Here is a 21,331-nt window from a genome sequence, read left to right as displayed (position 1 = left end):
CTTTTCTTCATCTGACTGTTTGGGCTTTACAGCTCACTTCCTCCAGTGATCCAGCCATTAAGGAGTGTTCATTCATGCTAACAGCTTCCATTTAAACTGCTTGTGAGTAATATCAGAGGGAATGGATGATTAAAGGGGCAACCCATGCAAATATTTGAAAATAAATAGAAACATTTTTATTCCAAGGCTTTTATTTGCCTTGAGGGAAGGCAAAGCTGGGCATGACATAATTTTCAAATTATCTTTCACGGCTTTTTCATCACTTCAAATATGAGTCTCTTTTGTTTAACAGAGATGTCGTGGCCTGGGAAAAATGACACGTCAGAATGGTTTCTTCTCTTAAGATCTTGGCGCTTCACAATTAGTAATAATTCTGCTATGGAGATTTTGACTCTGACCTCCCCCCGTTGGTAATTTACCATAGGCAACTTTCCCTCCTAATAATCTGTGGGGCCTACCCCCTAGCTCACACCTGTTGCAAAGCCCTGGCTCTTGTGCGAGAGCCCCCCAGTGCATTTCAAAGAAAGGCTCAGCTTGCCAGCTCTTGTCAAAAGTTACTACAGACCGCGATTCCATTTAAGGCCCGGGCGCAGCATCGGAGGCCAGAATAACTCTGCGTCTACACTGCAAATCCCTGCCCAGCGAATTCATGCTGCAACCAGCGCACAGCAGCGGGCCGGCGCCTGTTTTGCACGGTGGTGAGGCGGCGGGTCTATTTTTAGGCAGCCGATGGTAGATTTGCCTTCCACAGATCCGCTTTCCCCCTCTGATTACAAAAAGAGGGCCTGCGTCTGTGCAAACGAAAATCAATGGGTGAGCCAAGGAGTGCCAGCGCGCTCTGAAGCCCTCTTTGTTCCTCAAAGGCTCCAAGCCTCTGTGCGGCGATGCCCCGCCTTGCCTCAGAAGCTGCTTTGCCTCAGGGGCTGCTATTTGGACGCAGAGGTGTTTTGACCAAGGGCATTTGGTCTTGTTTTGTTTTGTTTTGTTTCATATTCCGGCAGGACATGAAATAGGAAAAAAGGAATGGAAATCGCCATTTCCACCCTCCCCACAACTTCCCTGCCATGACCACTCGCCGGCCTCGCGTGTACCGCCAGAGCCCTCTAGGACAAGCCTGGGGGCTGCGTGGGTGGGAGCAGCAGTAAGAAGAAGCGGGAAGAGAGGTACCCGCTTGTCCTCAAGTAGAAGCAAAGGAGTGGCGTCAGTATCCTTTCCATTCTCCTCCTGAACCACTGCCAGCTTGAGTGAACTTTCCTAGGACTAGTACTAGTGTCTGTGGGGAAGGGACTGCTGTAATAAAGTGCCACAGATGAGGGCTAAACAGCAGAAATGGATCTCTCACAGTTCTGCAGGCTGCAAGTCTGAGATAAAGTATCATCTGGGCTTGTTCCTTCTGAGGACTGGGAGAGAGAATCTGTCCCAGGCTTCGGCCCTGGCTTCTGGTGATTTGCCTTCAGTCTTTGGCGTTCCTTGGCTTGTAGAAGCATCACCCCACTATCTGCCTTCATCTCCACTTGGAGGTCTCCGTGTGTGGATGTGTCTGTGTCCAAATTTCCTCTTTTTATAAGGACACCTGTCATGTTGGATTAGGCCTGTCTTAATGACCTCATTCTAACTTGACAACCTCTATAAAGCTCATCAGAATGTGACCTTTTCCAAACAAAGTCACATTTGGAGGTTCTGGGGGTTAGGACTTCAGCATATCTGTTTTGAGAAGACACAATTCAACCCATAACAGAACCCATGTTGAATTTCTTTTATAAATTCTATCATCTGTGCAAGTGCAACCTCTAGCACATTAGTCATGATGCTCTTCCCAAATTAGGGGCTGCTGCTGTTCTTCCTGGGGTGGGATGATGGGTGCTATTGGCATTCTTTGAACCTGGCATGCCACAGAAGAGTGAGAAGTTTTCCTTGCCTCTGGCTTTATCTTTTCCACGCTTCTCTCTGAAGAGAAAAGACAATTCTGAGGCTACTAACTTGGCATTTGTGTCGAGGGTCAAGGCCCATAAGGGAAGGTAGGTTTATTCAGCCAGTGCTTGCTGTAAAGACCCACAGTAGCTGGCTGGCCCTGAAGGCAGAGCCCTCTGCTCCTACATAGGCAAATTGTACTGGCAGCTTCCCCTTCTCCCCAGATCTGCCACTCACACCTATGCACACTCCTTCCACCTGTGCACCAGAAAGGGTGGGGGAGTCGGCACTGTTGTGGGTGTCCCAGATCAGAACTCACTTCCTGAGTCTCAGGTTTGCAGGTGGTATTGTTTCTTACCTGCTGGACTCTGCATCTGGCCAGCCTGCCCACTGGGCCAGCTCTCCAGGCTACCTAAATCAATAGGGACTACCTGATTCTTTATGTGTATTTTTTTCTCAGGAATTTTATTCCTTGATTATCATAGTTATAACCAGATCCTACCTGGCAAGCAGGCTCTGGGGCTTGATCCCACCTCTATTGAACATTTCAGTGTCCCCTCCTAGAACCTTTCTGTTTACCAGAGAGCCAACAGGGCAGTGCATGTGGAAAGAAATGGTTGTCTTGCCTTCCTCACAGGCTAATTGGCTGGAACAAAGGCTTGCGGTGACCTGTGTGATGTTTCACAAACATTAGGTGCCACTATAATCAGATAGACCTGATGACATAATATGCAACATAAACAGAACACTATATATTCTTGTCAACGTGTGGTTCTCAGGGTAGCCCAGTGCATTAGTCAGGGTTCTTCAGAGAAACGGAACCAACAGGATGTATATGTAGTAGATGGATATAAGGGGAGATTTATTATAGTAATTGGCTCATGAGATTATGGAGACTGAGAAGTCCTATGATCTGCTGTCTGTAAACTGTAGAACCAGGAAAACTGGTGGTGTAATTCCATCTGAATCCGAAGGCCTGCGAACTGGGGTAGCCAATGGTGTAACTGCCTGTTGAGTCTGCAGGCCCAAGAACTATAATAGGAGCTCTGATGTTTGAGGGCAGGAGGAGATGGATGCCCAGGCTGAAGGAGAGAGTATTTGTCCTTCCTCCACCTTTCTGTTCTGTGTGAGCCCTCTGTGGATTGGAGGATGCTGCCCATAGCCATCATCACTTAGTGAGTGATCTTTACTCAGTCTGTTGATTCAAGTGCTAATCTCTTCTGGAATCATCATCACAAACAACCCAGAAATAATGTTTTACCAGCTCTCTGGACATCCCTTAGCCCAGTCAAGGTGACACACAAAATTAATCATCATACCCAGTAAGCTATTGGTCATTTCCATTTACAAATGAAGAGATGTAGATAAGAATTTAAGTGAAGGTGCAGAGTCAGTAAGGGATCCAAAGTTAAGATTTTGGATTCAGAATTAACATTCTTTCCAACGTTCCAGAAGGGATGGTCACAAAAATGTGCTGCTCAGATCTCCTGCTGTCATGAGTATGTATCACCAATGGCCATGACTGCTGTACTCCAAGTCTATCTCTGTGTTCATGCCCAGGCCACATTTCCCCCCAGCTACTACAGCCAGTGATTTTTCTGGCTCTGCAGGGTCCCAATGCAGCCTCTTCCTGAGAAGGGCCAGTCTCCTCTTTCTGACATTAGCTTGAGGACTCCACAGTCACTGGACGGGGACTTTCTTGGAACTCTGCTGCAGTCTGAGATTCTCCCTGCCCCACCCTTCCTCCTCTTTTTTAGAAGAGTCTTCCAGCATTGTGTTCTAAATACTGTCCCCACTTCTATGGACTCTCTCCTCTTTTTCTGTCACAGACATTTACCCCAATAAATCTCTTGCATGGCTAATTCTGTCTTGTTATCTGCTTCTCAGAGGATCCAAACCAATGCACTAGGCTTCCCCTTTCTCCCTATAAAATGATGACTGCTAATGTCAATTCATTATTTCTGTAATATTTTTATGTACTCAATATTTTTAAGGATTGGATGGGTGGGAGGAAGGATAAAGAGGGCAAAGAAGGAAAGAAGCAAAAGGGAGGAATAGAAAACACTTACACGCTATGGTCTTTGCTTCCAAGACAGGGCAATTGCACATGAATGAAATGTAAGGGAGACATAATATAGCTATATGATAAAGTGGCAACTTATGTGTAGAAGACTGTAGGAATAAGTGGAGATAAATAATAAGAGACCTGGAGTTTTTAAGAAAGATAAGTCACCAAGGAGATGGGTGAATGCCAAAAATTGGGCTTTGAAAGATGGGTAGGGCTGGGCGCGGTGGCACATGCCTATAATCTCAGCACTTTGGGAGGCCAAGGCGGGTGGATCACCTGAGGTCAGGAGTTTGAGACCAGCCTGGTCAACATGGCAAAACCCTATCTCTACTAAAAATATAAAAAAATTAGCTGGGCGTGGTGGCGAGTTCCTGTAGTCCCAGCTACTTGGGAGGCTGAGGCAGGAGAATTGCTTGAACCTGGGAGTCGGAGGTTGTAGCGAGCAAAGACTGTGCCACTGCACTCCAGCCTGGGTGACAGAGTGGGGCTCAATCTCAAAAAAAGAAAGAAAGAAAGAAAGATGAGGATCTTTATAACTACCAGGTAGATGGGGTGGCATTTCAGGTGAGGGAAACAACATTGCACGTAGAATAAATATGTCCCTTTCTGTCTGTCTTAGACCATTCAGGCTGCTGTATCAGAAAACCATAAACTGGGTGGCTTATAAACAACAGAAATTTATTTTTCACAGTTCTAGGGACTGAGAAGTCCAACGTCAAGGCATTGCAGATTCGGTGACTGGTGAGGGCCCACTTCCTGGTTCATAGACTGCTGCCTTCTCATTGTGTCATCACATAGTGGAAAGGGCAGGGGAGCTCTCCAGAGCTTTTAAAAGGGCACTAATTCCATGTATAAAGACCTAATTACCTACCAAAGGTCCCACTTCCTAAGACCATCACATTGGGGATTAGGATTTCAATATGTGAATTTTGGGGGGACAAAAACATTCAGTCCCTGGCATACAAAATACTGGAAAATAGTGAGATGAACTCTAGGACTCTAGACATTCTGAGGTTAATAGACCAATTTGTGCTTCAGGTATCTCACGTGTAACAGGGCGGGTAATAATACTGTTTCACAGAGTTTTTCATGTGGGTTAAAGATATAAGATTTTTTAAAGCATTTAGAACAGTTCCTGCAGCAGAGGAAGTGCAATTTAAGTGTTTGTTAAATAAATAACTGGAAATAAGTTTAAATCTGGGAGGCAGAGAGAAGGAGTTTGAGGTGAAGAATGGAAAAAGCCAGAAAACAATGCAAGGAAATGCATTCTGGCAGGAAATGTAGCAGGAAATGAGAGTCACTTATTTGCAGAGGAGAAATAGCATGATAGAGGTGGCTTTAGAAAAGCTTTTTCTGGTACTGATATGAGGTAGAAATTAGAAATGGGAAACCTAAGACAAAGAAGACCATACCTCAACAAATATTTGTTCTATCTTGACAGTATATGTACATGTATCAAGGGAATGAATAAAAGAGGAGAATTAAATATGATCCCAAACTTTAAAATGTGGATTATTGAAAGGATGTTAGTGTCATTAATAAAGACAGAAAAGAGAGGAGATGCTTGCTTGTTTGGGGAAAGAAGACAAAATTTTTGGATAGGATTGGATGGGGAAAGAGATCTGAAATGACAATGTCTACTGAGTAATTGAAGATATGGAATTGAAGACAAAGGAAGATTTCAGGATCCAGAGTTTGGATTCACTGGCATTAGCTACTGAGATAAACCAAGAGGTGAAAAGCTCACGACTTAGCCATGAAATAGCACTGCCATGCTGACCAGAGCAAAGTCCCCAAAACTAGCTCTAGCTTACTGCCTACTGAAGGCAAAATAGTACAATGACTCACAGAGTACTGATCAATGTGATACCTTTGTTAACATGTAAATAACTCTGAAAGTATTGAAACAACTGAGAGCTCATTTAGTTTTAAAAGTGTTCAATCTTACTAGGAATAGAGGTGAACTTCCTCAATTTGATAAAGATTATCTACAGAAAATCCACAGCCAACACTATTCTTGATGGTGAGAAACGAGAAGCTTTCTCACTAAGATCAAGAATAAGGCAAGGATGTCCCCTCTCACCATTCCTTTTCAACATCATACTGGAAGTTCTAGCAATACAATAAGACCAAAAAGGAAATAAAAGGTGTACTGATTGAGAAGAAGAAATAAAACTTTTTCCATAGATGACATGACTGTCTACATAGAAAATGCAAAAAGAATCAACAGAAAACTTCTGGAACTAATACGCAAATATAGCAAGATTGCAGGATACCAGGTTAGTATACGAAAATCAATCACTTTCTATATTAGTCCATTTGCATTGCTATAAAGGAATACCTGAGGCTGGGTAATTTATAAAGAAAGGAGGCTTATTTTGGCTCATGGTTCTGCAGGCTGTATGAGAAGCATGGTGCTGGCACCTGCTCCTGGTGAAGCCTCAGAAAGCTTCCAATCATGGTAGATGGCAAAAGGGGGAGCCAGTATGTCACACGATGAGAGAGGGTGTGAGGCAGGGGAGGTTTCAGGCTCTTTTAAACAATGAGATGTCCTGTGAATTCACAGAGAGAGAACTAATTCATTACCACAAGGACAGAAACAAGGCATTCATGAGCAATCCACCCCCCTAAACCAAACACTTTCCACTAGGCTCACCTCCAACATTGGAGGTCACATTTCAACATGAGATTTGAAGGGGAAAAAACATGCAAACCATATCATTCAGCACATGGCCCCTCAAATCTCATGTTCTTCTCTCATTGTAAATACAATCATCCCTTCCCAATAGTCCCCCAAAGTCCTAACTCATTCAAACTCAGCATCAACTCAATTGAAAGTCCAAAGTCTTGTCTGAGACCCAAGGTAGGTTCCATCTACCTACGAACCTGTAAGATAAAAAAACAAGCTATTTGCTTCCAAGATGTAATGCTGGTACAGACAATGGGTAAAAATTCCCAGACCAAAAGGGGATAATCAGCCAAAAAAAAGGGGCAATCGGCTCCACACAAGTCTGAAACCCAGCATGGCAGTCATTAAACCTTAAAACTCTAAAATAATCTCCTTTGACTCCATGTCTTGCATCCTGGGCACACTGATTAAAGGAGTGGGATCTCAAGGCCTTGGGCAGTTGCCTGCCCCTGTGGCCTCGCAGAGTGTAGCCCCCATGGCTTCTCTCAGGTGTTGGAGTTGAGTGTCTGCAGCTTTTCCAGGCTCAATGTGTAAGCTGCTGATAGCTCTACCATTCTGGAGTCTGGAGGGTGGCAGCCCCTTTTCCACAGATCCACAAGGCAGTGTGCTGGTGGGCACTGTATGTGGGGTCTTCAATTCCATATTTCCCCTTGGCACTGCCATAGTAGAGTCAGCGAGCGTTCCACCCCTGCAGCAGCCTTCTGCTGGGCACCCAGGCTTTCTGATACATCTGAAATCTATGGAGAAGCTGACAAGCCTCCTTCATTATCGCATTCTGTGCACCTGAAGACTTAACAACACATGGAAGCCAGCACGGCTTATGGCTTGTGCTCTCTGGAGCAGCAGTTTGAGATGAACCTGGTGCCCTTTGAGTTCTGGCTGGAAACAGGGTGGCCAGGATGCAAGAAACATTGTCCCAAGGTGGTGCAGGGAAGCAGGCCCCTGAGCCTGACCCCTCAAGCCTTTCTTTCCTCTAGGCCTACGATGAGAGGGGCAGCCTCAAAGACTTCTGAAATGCCTTTGAGGCATTTTTCTTATTGTCTTGGCTATTAGCAACTGGCTCCCTTTCAGTCATGCAAATCTCACTAGCAAATGGTTACTCCACAGCCAGCTTGTATTTCTCTCCTAAAAACACCATTTCCTTCTTTACCACATGATCAGGCTGCAAATTTTCCAAACTTTTACTCTCTGCTTCCCTTTCAATTATAAGTTCCAACTTTAAGTCATTTCTTTGCTCCTGTATCTGATTATAGGCTGTTAAAAGCAGCCATGCCACATCTTGAATGCTTTGCTATTTAAAAATTTCTTCTGCCAGATACCCTAGGCCATTACTCTTAAGTTCAAACTTCTGCAAATCCCTAGGACATGGACACAGTGCAGCCAAATCCTTTGCTAAGGTGTGTCAAGGATGACCTTTGTTCTAGTTCCCAATAAATTCCTCATTTCCATCTGAGACCTTGTCAACTTGGCCTTCACTGTCCAAATTTCTATCAGCATTTTGGCCACAGCCACTTGAGAAGTCTCCAAGAAGTTCCAAACTTTCCTGTGTCTTCCTATCTTTTTCTGATCCCTTCAAACTCTTTCAACCTCTGCCCATTACCCAGTTCCAAAGCTGCTTCTACATTTTCAGGTATCTTTATAGCAACACCCCTCTCCTCAGTACCAGTTTTCTGTGTTAGTTCATTTGTATTGCTTTAAAGAAATAACTGAGGCTGGGTAATTTATAAAGAAGAGGTTTACTTTGGCTCATGGTCCTACAGGCTGTAGGAGAAGCATGTGCCGGCATCTGCTCTTGATGAGGCCTCAAGAAGCTTTCAATCATTGCAGAAGGCAAACAGGGGAGCCAGCATATCATATGGTGAGAGAGGAAGCAAGAAGAGGGAGGTGCTAGGCTCTCCTAAACAACCAGATCTCGTGTGAATTCGTAGAGTCAGAACTCACTCATTGCAGTGAGGACAGCACGAAGCTGTTGATGAGAATCCATCCCATCATTCAAACACCTCTCACTAGGCTCACTTCCAACATTGGAGGTCACATTTCAACATGAGATTTGGAGGGGACAAAACATCCAACCATATCACTTTCCTATATGCCAACAGTGAACACATAGAATTTGAAATTAAAAATACAATACTATTTACATTAGCATCCCCCAAAATGAAATACTTAGGTATAAGTCAAAATTTGTATAAAATATGTATGAGAAAAATGATAAAACTTGGATGAAAGAAATTAAAAAAGAACTAAATGAATGGAAAGATACTACATATTCATCGATAGGAAGACTCAATATTGTCAGAATGTCCATTCTTCTCAATTTGATCTACAGATTCAATAGAATTCAATTCAAAATCCCAGCCAATTACTTTGTAGCTATTGACAAACGAATGCTAAAGTTTATACAAAAATGCAATTGACTCAAATTAACCAACACAATATTGAAGAACAACAAACAAAGTTGGAGGACTGAGGCTACCTGACTTCAACTGTTACTATAAAGCTATAATAATTAAGAAAATGTGGTATTGGCAAAATAATAGACAAATAGATCAATGAATAGGATAGAGAGCCGAGAAATGGAGCCACGTAAATATAGTCAATTGATCTTTGATAAAGGAGCAAAAGGAATACAATGGAGAAAAGATATTCTTTTTAATAAATGGTGTTGGAACAACTGGAAAAAAATCTAGGCATAGATCTTACACACTTCGCAAGAATTAGCTCAAAATGGATCACAGCCCTAAACATAAAACATAAAACTATAAAACTCCTAGAAGATAACGTAGTGGAAAATCTGAATAGTCTTGTGTTTGGTGGTAACTTTTATTTAATATACCAAAGGTACAATTCATGAAAGAAATAATTGATAAGCTGAACTTCATTAAAATTAAAAATTTCTGCTCTGTGAAAGCCACTATTAAGAGAATGAAAAGACAAGGCCACAAGCTGGGAGAAAATATTTGCAAAAGACATATATTGTAAAGGATCATTATTGAAAACATACAAAGAAATCAAACTCAACAATAAGAAAACAGCCTGATTTTAAAAGGGTCCAAAGACCTTAACAGACACTACACCAAAGAAGATAAACGTAAGGTATATAAGCATATGAAAAGATGCCCCACATCATATGCCTCAGGAAATCAAATTAAAACAACAGTAAAATACCACTACACACCTGTTAGAATGGCCAAAATCCAGAACACTGACAACACCACATGTTGGTGAGGACATGGAACAACAGGAATTCTCACTTACTGTTGGTGGTAATACATAAAATGGTGTAGCCACTTTGGAAGACAGTTTGGTGGTTTCTTACAAAACTAATCATACTCATACCATGCAATCCAGCAATCTCACTTCTTCATATTTACCCAAAGAAGTTGACAGCTATGCCTACACAAAAACCTCACATGGATATTTATAGCAGCTGTACTCATAATTGCTGAAACTTGGACGAAATCAAGATGTCCTTCAGTAGGTGAATGGGTAAATAAGCTGTGGTACATCCAGACAATGGAATTCATTCAGCACTGAAAAGATACGAGTGATCAAGCTACGAAAAGACATAGAGGAAGCTTAAATGCATATTACTAAATGAAAGAAGCCAATCTGAAAAGTCGGCATGCAGTGTGATTCCAACTGTATGACATTCTGGAAAAGGCAAAACTATGGAGACTGTAAAAATATCAGTTGTTGCCAGGTGTTTGGGAGAGGGAGGGATGAACAGGTAGGGCACAGAGGATGTTTTGAGGGCAGTGAAACTACTCTGTATGATACTATAATGGTGGATGCATGTCATTATGCATTTGACCAAACCCCCAGAAGGTACAACATTAAGAGTGAACCCTGGCTGGGTGCGGGTGACTCATGCTTGTAATCCTGGAACTTTGGGAGGCTGAGGCCGGTGGATCGCCTGAAGTCAGGAGTTCGAGATCAGCCTGGCCAAAACGGTGAAACCTCGTCTCTACCAAAAATACAAAAAAATTAGCCGAGCACGGAGGCAGGCGCCTATAATTCCAGCTACTTGGGAGGCTGAGACAGGAGAATCACTTAAACCTGGTAGGTGGAGGTTGCAGTGAGCTGAGATTGTACCATTGCACTCCAGCCACTCCAGCCTGAGCAACAAGAGGGAAACTCTGTCTCAAAAAAAAAAAAAAAAAAAAAAAGGAGTGAACCCTAATGTAAACTCTGCACTTTGTGTGATCCTGATGTGTCAATGTAGGTTCATAGCTGTGACTCTGGTGGGGGGTGTTGATAATAGGGGAGGCTGTGCATGTAGGGGAGTAGAGGGCATATAGGATATCTCTGTATCTTCTTCTCATTTTCGCTGCAAACCTAAAACTGCTCTAGAAAAGATAAAATCTTAAAGTATTCCATCTTTATTCCACAATTCTGTTTCTCAAGCAGGGCTATATGTGGAAAATCTCCATGAGAGAAGCTGTAAGCCTTAATTCATTCATATCTAGCCACACTGCAGCCTGGATTGGTTTATTACATTAGCTCACAGTCATCTGGGAAAAGCAGAAAATATTTTAAACATAATGACTAACCTGGCTTTCTGCCCTATATCCTTGAGTTTCAAACCAGGAGTTTTCAAGCTTTTTTTGACAGTAACATTAAGAAATAAATTTTACATCAGAACAAGATGCGTGTACCCAACGCTAAAATCCTTACGACATGCAATGCACTTTGTTATTTTCTTTTCTAGTCTATTTTATTTATTTTAAAGAGTGCTAACTGCCACCCATGAAACCAATTCCATGATCACTGGATAGGTCATGACCTGTAGTTTGAAAAACAATGGTGTGGGCTACAGGAGCATCCGCTGCAGGCTGAGCCCTACTAATCCGGCAGAAATTCAAACACAGCTGAGTAGTTTGAGGTCAAGGTTGCTGCTTGGCCAATTCTCTCAAAGCTCTTGCTTTGTTTCTTGTACTCCAATTCTAATACAGAATCACTATTTTGGATCCTAGAACAACAGTCTCTTTTGTGCTCTATTTCTCTTACCTTAAAGTCTTGCTTCATGTGGCTGTGTCCCCACTGCACAGTCTCAGACTTTCCCAGCTCTGGCTGCAATTGCCCAGCACCTACCACAGTACCCTGAGCAGGGGAGGCCTTCAATGGCTGCCAAATAATTCCAGGTATGGCCTTGGCTTGTTGCATAGCACTAGATCAGCAGGGTGCTACCTTTCTCCTTCTTTGGACTTCCTGCTAAGTGCATGTTAGCCCTGTGGAGTCTCTCAGTTCCATCTGCAACCCACCTGGAGTTAAATCAACCCCAGCTTTGCCACTGTGGAAGGGAGTTCAGGGAGGGGTCTGGAACCCATCATAATGGAGACTCTTAAGTGAGAGGGTGCAAGCAACAGGGTGACAGGAGAGCACAGAGCATCTGAGATGGAAAGTCAGGGCACAGTGAAGGAAGAGGCCGGTGCCCAAGATAATCTTCATAGGATAAATACAGGCAGAGTAATGAGGCCCACAGACCTGGCACTTAGTACTGACTCTTCAACTTCTAGCTCTATGCCTCATTTTATGCACCTGTAAATTTGGAATCTCATTAGCACTTTTTAAGTGGGTCTGTTGTAGGGATAAGGTGAAATAATGCATTTAATGCAACTAGCAATAATTATTTCACAATTTTGCTTGCAGCAAAGTTTGGTAACAATAGAGTTCTTTTTTTTTTTTTTTTTGAGACAGAGTCTTGCTCTGTTGCCCAGGCTGGAGTGCAGTGGCGCGATCTCGGCTCACTGCAGCACTGCCTCCCGGGTTCATGCCATTCTCCTGCCTCAGCCCCCCGAGTAGCTGGGACTACAGGTGCCTGCCACCACACCTGGCTAATTTTTTGTATTTTTAGTAGAGACGAGGTTTCACCGTGTTATCCAGGATCATCTCGATCTCCTGACCTCGTGATCTGCCCACCTCGCCCCCCCAGAATGCTGGGATTACAGGCATAAGCCACCGCGCCCGGCCACAATAGAGTTCTTAGACTGTGGCTATGGCCAGTGTTCAGCATATTCTGGTGTCCTCTGCCTCCTTTTAATATTACCCTCCCTTCTCACCACCTACTGCCCTAAAAAGGATTCTTCAGTGGTTATTCCTGTTACGGTAGTTGGTGAGAACCCCCTTGAAAGCTATCCAGCCTGTGGGTGTTGACATTTTGAGAGAAGATGAAGACTAGAGGTCTTACAGAAATAAATGGCTCCTAATTGAACTTCGGTCATCATGATGAGAGTAAAGGGTGTTATTTTGGCTAGGAGAATCTCAGTGATTTATGTTCCTCAAAACATTGTAATTGGGGTGGAATTTAGGTTTACAAGTTGGCACCATAACTCAAGGCATCTATTTATACACTTGGCTTTGACCCTAATGATATTAAAGCAGAAGTTAAAACATTTTCAGTTTTGCTCAAAGATCAGATATATCCACAACGTGTTTAAGATTTTTCATATTCTTAGAGAAAATCAATAAAGTCAACTACTCCACCATGAAACACTGGTGCATGTTTTGTATTATTTCACTTAATTAATTCTAATTATTAATTGGTTTACCTCCCAAGAACTCCATCTCCCCCTCTCCCAAACTAACTCTTGCAACACTTTAATTTTTCAAGTACTATATGGGGAAAGTCTGCGTAAGGCATGTGTAATTTTGAAATGGATTAAGTACTCTTATATCACACTCTTCTGTTTACACCTCTCTCAAGATGGTGTGTATGTGTGTATTTGTGTGAGATGTGTGTGTGTATGTGTGTGTGTATATTATATATATGAAATCTGGATATGTTTATAATATTCAGACATATGCTTATAAATATTCATAAGGCAATTCATACATAAATGAATAATTTAAGTTCCCTAACATCACCCGATCTGTTTATAGAATTCCCTTTCTGTCCCAGTTGAGCATCACCTCATAAAGTTCTTTACAGACACCTTTTCTCAGCTAGCACTCTGTTAAGTAGGTGCGTATGTCTAATGCCACTGATAAAGTCTACAGAATAGTATTAATTTCCTAGTCTTAAAACAATACAGATTATTATCTTACAATTCTGGAGATCAGAAATACTAAAATCCATATGAATGTTAGGATTTGTGTTCTATTTCTGTAAAAATGTCATTGGAATTTTAGTAGCGATGACATTGACTCTGTAGATCACTTTGGGTAATGGGGTCATCTTAACAATGCAGTCATGTGTCACTTAAGGACAGGAATATGTTCTGAGAAGTTCATTATTAGGCGACTTCATAATTGTGTGAAATCATAGAGTGTACTTACACAAACCTAGATGGGATAGGCTACTACACACCTAGGCTATGTGGGATAGCCTGTTGCTCCTAGGCTACAAACTGGTACAGCATGTTACTGTACTTAATACTGTAGGTAACCGTAACACCGTGGTAAGTATTTGTGCATCTGAACATATCTAAACATAGAAAAAGTAAAAACACTGTATAAAAGATAAAAAATGGTCCACCTGTATAGCGCACTTACCATGAATGGAGCTTGCAGGACTCAAGTTGCTCTGAGTGAGTGAGTGAGTGGTGCGTGAATGTGAGGGCTTAGGACATCACTGTACACTACTATAGACTGTATAAACACTGTACACATAGGCTGCGTTAGATTCGTAAAAAATATTTTCTTTCTTTAATAATAAATTAACCTTAGCTTATTGTAACTTTTTTACTTTATAAACTTTAAAATTTTTTTAAACTTTTTGACCGTTTTGCAATAACACTTAGCTTAAAACACAAACACATTTTAAAGCTATACAAAAATAGTTTCTTATATCCTTATTCTGTAAGCTTTCTTCTATTTTTAAAATTTTTATATATTTTTTACTTTTTAAACTTTTTTGCTAAAAACTCAAAACACAAACACACATATTTGCCTACCTTTACACAGGTCAGGATCATCAATATTATTGTCTTCCACCTCCACATCTTGTCCCACTGGGAGGTCTTCAGGGGCACAAACAGGCATGGAGCTGTCATCTCCTATGATAACAATGCCTTCTTCTGGAATCCCTCCTGAAGGACCTGCCTGAGGCTGTTTTATAGTTAACTTTTTAAAAATAAGTAGAAAGAGTACACTCTAAAATAACAGTAAAACTTATAGTATAGGAAATACATAAACTGGTCACATAGTTGTTTATTATAATCATCAAGTACTGTACACTGTACATTATTTTATGTGCTATACTTTTTTTTTTGAGACAGTCTTGCTCTGTTGCCAGGCTAGAGTGCAGTGGCACAATCTCGGCTCACTACAGCCGCTGTCTCCCGGGTTCAAGTGATTCTCCTGCCTCAGCCTCCTGAGTAGCTGGGACTACTGGTGCACACCACCACACCCAGCTAGTTTTTGAATTTTTAGTAGAGACGGGGGTTTCACCATGTTGGGCAGGATGGTCGTGATCCACCCTCCTCGGCCTCCCTAAGTGCTGGGATTACAGGCGTGAGCCACTGCGCCTGGCCTTTATGTGATATACTCATATGATTGGCAGTGCAGGTTTGTTTACACGAGCATCACCACAAACACGTGAGTAATGTGTTGCACTTTATTGCAGTGGCTATGATATCACTAGTCAATAGGAATTTTTCAGTTTCATTAGAGTTTTATAGACCACCAGATATGCGGGCCAACACCAAAGTGTTGTTATGAGGTGCATGAATGTTAATTCTTCCAGCCCATGAAAATGAGAAATCTTTCCATTTATTTGTGTCTTCAATTTCTTTCATCAATGTTTTGTAGCTTTCAGTATACAGAAATTTCATCTTCTCAGTTAAATTTATTCCTAAGTATTTTATTCTTTTTGATATTACAAATAGGATTTTTTTTTTTTTTTTTTTTTAGCTTTGGGGTTTTCTTTTAGATAGCTCAGTGTTAGTATATAGAAACACAACTGATTTTTTTTTTCTTTTTGAGTCACGGTCTCACTCTGTCACCTAGGTTGGTCTCAAACTCCTGGGCTCAAGCAATCCTACTGCCTTAGCCTCCTGAATACCTTGTACTACAAGCGTGAGCCATCATGCTTTGCTAGTTTTTAAAAACCTTTTGTAGCACTAGGTCTTGCCATGTTGCCCAGGCTGGTTTCAAACTCCTGCGCTCAAGTAATCCTCCTGCCTCAGTCTCCAAAAGTGCTGGAATTACAAATGTGAGCCACTGCACCCAGCCTCTACTAAAAACTTAAAAATCAGCTGGGTGTGGCGGTGTGTGCTTGTAGTCTCAGCTACTTATGAGGCTGAGGCAGGAGTATTGCTTGAACCTAGGAGTTCAAGGTTGCAGTGAGCTCTGACCGTGCCACTGCACTCTAGTTTCAGTGACAGAGCAACACCCTGTCTCTAAAAGAAAAAAAAAGTAGATGAATGGATAGAGAAAAAAGAGGGGAATCCTGTTATTTGCGACAACATGGATAAGCCTGGAAGACATTACATTAAGTGAAATAAGCCAGACACAAAAAGACAAATACTGCATCACCTCACTTATATGAAGAATCTAAAACGGCTGAACTTTTAGAAGTAGAAAGTAAGATGGTGGTTGCCAGGGGCTTGGGGGTAGGGAAAACGAGATGTTGGTGAAAGAGTACAAACTTTCAGTTGTAAGATGAAGTTCTGGGCCTGGCGGGGTGGCTCACGCCTGTAATCCCAGCACTTTGGGAGGCCCAGGCGGGCGATTCACGAGGTTTGAAGACCAAGAACATCCTGGCTAACAGGGTGAAACCCTGTCTCTACTAAAAATACAAAAAATTAGCCAGGCGTGGTGGCAGGCACCTGTTGTCCCAGCTACTCTGGAAGCTGAGGCAAGAAAATGGCCTGAACCCGGGAGGCGCAGCTTGTGAGAGGTGACAGCGTGCAGGCAGCCCTGCCTCCGGGCGCCTCCTCAGCTTCGGGCTGCGCTTGAGTAGCCCTTCAGCCCGCTGCTGCACCATGGGAACCTCTCTCTGCGCTGCCTGAGGCCAGGCCCGGCTCCCTCTGGTTGCAGGGATATGTGGTGGAACATGGGCGGGCTGGAACGGAAGGGTGTGGAGGCAAACGCGCAGGCGGGAACAGGGTCTGCGACTGGTGCTCGCGGGCCAGCGCAAGTTCCGCGTGGGCGCGGCCTCGACAGGCCCCGCACGGGGCGTGGCAGATAGGTTCCCCACCAGTGCCTGCCCGGCCATGCTGGGCGTCAGCCACCTACCCACAAGGCAGGGCTCACAAGTAACAGCCCGCCATGCCTAGCTCCGAACCCACAGCCCGGTATGCCTGAGACCTACACCCCCCACCTTGGGCTCCCCCACGGACGCTCGCTGCTCCTTACCACCAGGCCACAACATAGAACTGGTTGGCAGCTCCGCCTACAACCCCAAAACGACCCACTAAGTGAAGCCAGCTAGGTTACTGAGTTGAGCGGGGACTTGGAGAACTTTTATGTCTAGCTGGAGGATTGTAAATGCACCAATCAGCACGCTGTGTCTAGCTCAAGGTTTGTAAATGCACCAATCAGTACCCTGTCAAAACGGACCAATCGGCTCTCTGTAAAATGGGCCAATCGGCTCTCTGTAAAATGGACCAATCAGCTCTCTGTAAAATGGACCAATCAGCAGGATGTGGGTGGGGCCAGATAAGGGAATAAAAGCAGGCTGCTGGTACCAGTAGCAGCAATCTGCTAGGATAGTGTTGTGTTATGCTAAGAGTTGGGGGGGGGGGGGGGGTTTCCTTCCCCCCCGCCTTGTTGTGTGCAATGTATCTTGTTGTGGTTGGTTGTTTGGGTGTGCAGTGTTTTTATGAGCTGTAACTCTCACCTTAAAAGTTTGTAGTTTTAGTCTCAAGGTCTGTGAGACCACAAACCCACTTGAGAGAAATGACCAACTGCAGGCATACTGTCTTAAGAGCTGTACTGTTTATAACGAACGTCTGAAAGAGAATTGTAAACACGTGAAAACAACAGAGAAAACAAACTTTGGGCGTGCCAGCTTTAGAAACTAACACACATGATGAGGGTTTGTGGCTTCATTCTTGAAGTCAGTGAGACCAAGAGCCCACCAATTCTGGACACCTGCAGTGAGCAGAGATCGTGCCACTGCATTCCAGTGTGGGCTACAGCACCAGACTGTCCAAAAGAAAAAAAAATGTTCTGATACCTGTAGTTGAAGTGTGGTGGGAGACAATGGCAGGCAGATCATGAGGTCAGGAGTTTGAGACCAGCATGGTCAATACGGTGAAACCCTGTGTCAAATGAAAATAAGAAATTAGCTGGGTGGAGTGGCATATGCCTGTAGTCCCAACTACTTGAGAGGCAGGCGAATTGCTTGAGGCTGGGAGGTGGAGGTTGCAGTGAGCTGAGATTGTGCCACTGCTCTCCAGCATGGGCAGCATAGTGAGTCTCCATCTTAAAAAAAAATGTGGAGTTGTGTGGGTGTGATGTACAGCATGAATGGTGATAAGTTACTTCAGTTGATTGTGGCAATCCTTACACAGTGCATATGTATATCGAATAATTATGTTGTACACCTTAAATATGTTCAATTTTTGACAATTGTTTTTTAAACTTTGACATTAAAGAAAAAGTATGAAAAGGTGTCAGCAGGGTTGTGTTCCTTCTGGAGAATCTGCTTACTTTGCTGGCTTCTAGCAGGTTCCTGCACTTCATGGCCTTTTTTTTTTGGCGATAGGGTCTCTGCTGCCCAGGTTGGAGTGCAGAGTGGAGCCATCTCAGCTCACTGCAATTTCTGCCTTCGGGGTTCAAGCAATTCTCCCACCTCAGACTCCCAAGTAGCTGAGATTATAGGTGTATGGCACCGCACCCAGCTAAGTTTTTGTATTTTTGGTGGAGACAGAGTTTCGCTATGTTGCCCAGGCTGGTCTCAAACTCTTGAGCTTGAACGATCTGCCTGCCTTGGACTCCCACAGCATCTTCCTCCATCTTCTAAGCCACCAACATGACATCTTCAAATTTCTGTTTCCATCTTTGCATTTCCTTTTCTGACTGTGACCCTCCTGCGTCCTCTTAGAGGAACTCTTGTGATTTCATTAGGCCCTTGGACAACCCAAAATCTCAAGATCCTTAAGTTAATCACATTCAAAAAGTACCTTTTGTGATATAAGGTAACATTCACAGGTTCTGGGGCCTGGGACATGGACATCTTTGGAGGGTCATCATTCACCTTTCCGTTTGTACCATAAGTACAAAGGGAAACAGTGTCACATAATAATTCCCTGTATGGCCAACTATTTCTTGCCAATAGAAGGAAAGGAATTTGCTCATGCTGGTGTGAGTGCTTATTCTAACTCTCTAGATGTCATCCCAAATGCCTTTATCATTTTAAATACCAAATATATATGGCATTCCAAATGATGAATAACAGGAGACTATAAATAGGCCTCAAAGGCTGGAAAGTCTTAACAGAGCAGGAAAGTCTACAATTACTTAAAAATTATTAATAGTGCAGTCCCTTTGCTTAATTTTTAAAAGTGTTAGGCCTTAGATGCTTAGGATAAAAAGCCATCACCATCTTGATATTCTCTCTACTTAAAGGAAATCCATGTCTTTTAAAATCAATGTCTTTAAAACCACTCATTCTTCATTAAATTGTTGATTTAACCAATCAGTGTCTACTGAGCACTCACAATGTGCCAGGCACTGCAGTGGGCACTGGGCATAATATTGACCAAGATCAATATGATTTCCGCCCTTATAAGTTTACAGTCACGTGGGAGATAGGAAAAGCAAGGAAATTATTAGCACACTGTGCAATAAGCGTGTGATAGGAATGGTTCTCACTGCCGTCCAGTTACACCCCACCCTTAGTGCTAGGCACTGTTCCTTCCATTCCACCATCTCATTCCTGGGTGTCAGGGTCCCATCACCCTCTGTTGGAGGAAAAACTTGTGAGTATTCCAAGCGCTTGATAAATGGAAGGGAGCAGCAACCCACACATTTCAATGAGAAAGCAACAATTTACGTATTGTAATGGAAACTGTCAAGGAGAAGATGCACCCTTTTGGGGTACTGTGTGGTATGACCTACAATGGCAATGAATGGTTAGCAGGCACTGGTTGGGCTTTAACATGAATCCTGGTGTTGTTCACCATACAGTTAGCGATTCAGATGCTTGCCCCACTGCTGTGTGTTTGTCCTGCCAGGTTGGCCTCTCATTCCCACTCCCACCTCCTCTAAGGCCATGCACTTCCCTCCCCCATCACGTTCCTGCTCCTCCACCCAATCTCCTCCACTTACACGGAGGGTAGGGAGGGGAGGCTTCATTTTCTTTCATCCTCTTTCTTCTGTTACTTTTACGGTCTAAACTCTGTTCTCTGATTCCCTCAGGACATATCTTCAGATATTCAAAATCCTGTTTAGAAGTTTTTAAAAAAAGAAACACTGAACATTGACTGTTTCCTGCTTTTTAAATTCCTGCTTTAACAATCCTCCTTCTCCTCCAGGCAAAGTAGATGCCTCTGACAACGGAAAAGTCACGCAAGCACAAGGATGCTGGGAAAAGCAAAGCACAAAGGCTGATGTTTGGAGATATTATCAGGCACTTACTGTTATGACAGGGGAAGTTCAGGATGCAAAGGGGCCAGAGGCACCGTCTCCAATCAGATCCCACAGGGCCTTGTAAGGAATGCTAAGAGAGCCAGTCTTTGCTGTGAGAGCAGTACAGAGCCACCTAATGGTCTTGAGCAGGGAGGTGTCAGGATCAGATTTTCACGTTAGAATATCAGTTTGGTAGCAGTGTGGAGAACAAGGAGAGAAAAGACTCAGGGTACGGAGAGCAGCAAGAACACAGATGCATACCTGAAGTGAGAAATGAGCGTGGCTTGCACTGGGATAATAGAGCGGGTTTGGAAGGGACTGGATGCTTTTGTGAGATATTTAGGAAGTCCAGTGGGCAAAGCTTAGTGGCTGGTTGAATGTGGGGCATGGAGAAAGAAGAGGGGTCAAAGATGATTTCCTGGGGATTCCTTGAGAATGACTGAACTTCTTATTTATGCAAGACAAGGAGCATGGGAAGATGAGCAGGTGGGGTGGAGGAGGGGATCCAAGAGAGTGAGTCCAGCTTGAGGCGTGTTCAATCTGGACACTCAAGTGGAAAAGTTAAATAGGCAGTTGGATGTCAGAACTGGGGCTCAGAAATGAAGTTTGGGCTGAAAATAGAGACTTGGGATTCATCAGGGTAAAGCTGATAATTACAGCTACGAGCAAGATTGAGAATATTTAGGAAAATATTTTGAAAATGAGGGCATATAAGGGGACCAAGTCAGGACCTTGAAGAATATTGGTATTTTAAAGATAGAGAGGGAAACAAGTCTGCCAGGGAAACTAAAATGGAACTATAGGCAGAGAACCAGGAGAGTGGCATGTTGCAGACCGTAAGGAAAAATAGTGTGTGTGTGTGTGTGTGTTGTGTGTGTGTGTCGTTTAAATGGGTATGGTAAACAACAACAAAAGCTGTGGAGAAGTCAGGAAGGAAAGATTATGTACCAGCAAGGTTATTAAGCAGTTTCAGAACCTTAGTGGGGCAGAAACCAAATCACGGTGCTTTACAAACTGAAGGGGATTTAAGAAAATGAGATCACTGATCATTAGAGAAATGCAAATCAAAACCGCAATAAGATACCATCTCACACCAGTCAGAATAGCTGTTACTAAAAGGTAAAAAAATCACAGATGCTGGTGAG

General features: G+C 43.2%; 1 protein-coding gene across 3 annotated transcripts in view; it reads right to left on the bottom strand.

The window, feature by feature from the left end:
* Positions 1–17,049, bottom strand: part of STMND1 (stathmin domain containing 1) — a 125,355-nt gene extending 108,306 nt beyond the window's left edge. The window contains exons 1-2 of one of the 3 annotated variants that reach the window (XM_054493092.2): positions 16,968–17,049; positions 14,564–14,732 (exon numbers count right to left, since the gene is read on the bottom strand). In XM_054493092.2, the coding sequence (XP_054349067.2) occupies positions 14,564–14,662 (99 nt within the window). In that variant the 5' untranslated portion in view covers positions 14,663–14,732; positions 16,968–17,049. The remainder of the gene's footprint in view (positions 1–14,563; positions 14,733–16,967) is intronic. The other 2 variants (XM_054493091.2, XM_054493090.2) reach the window with 2 other exon arrangements.
* Between the last annotated feature and the right edge of the window lie 4,282 nt (positions 17,050–21,331).

This window comes from Pongo pygmaeus, chromosome 5 (genome assembly GCF_028885625.2).
Source record: "Pongo pygmaeus isolate AG05252 chromosome 5, NHGRI_mPonPyg2-v2.0_pri, whole genome shotgun sequence".
Lineage (NCBI taxonomy): Eukaryota > Metazoa > Chordata > Mammalia > Primates > Hominidae > Pongo > Pongo pygmaeus.
Note: the sequence above shows the minus strand (reverse complement) of the source record. Positions and strands in the feature narration are given on the sequence as shown.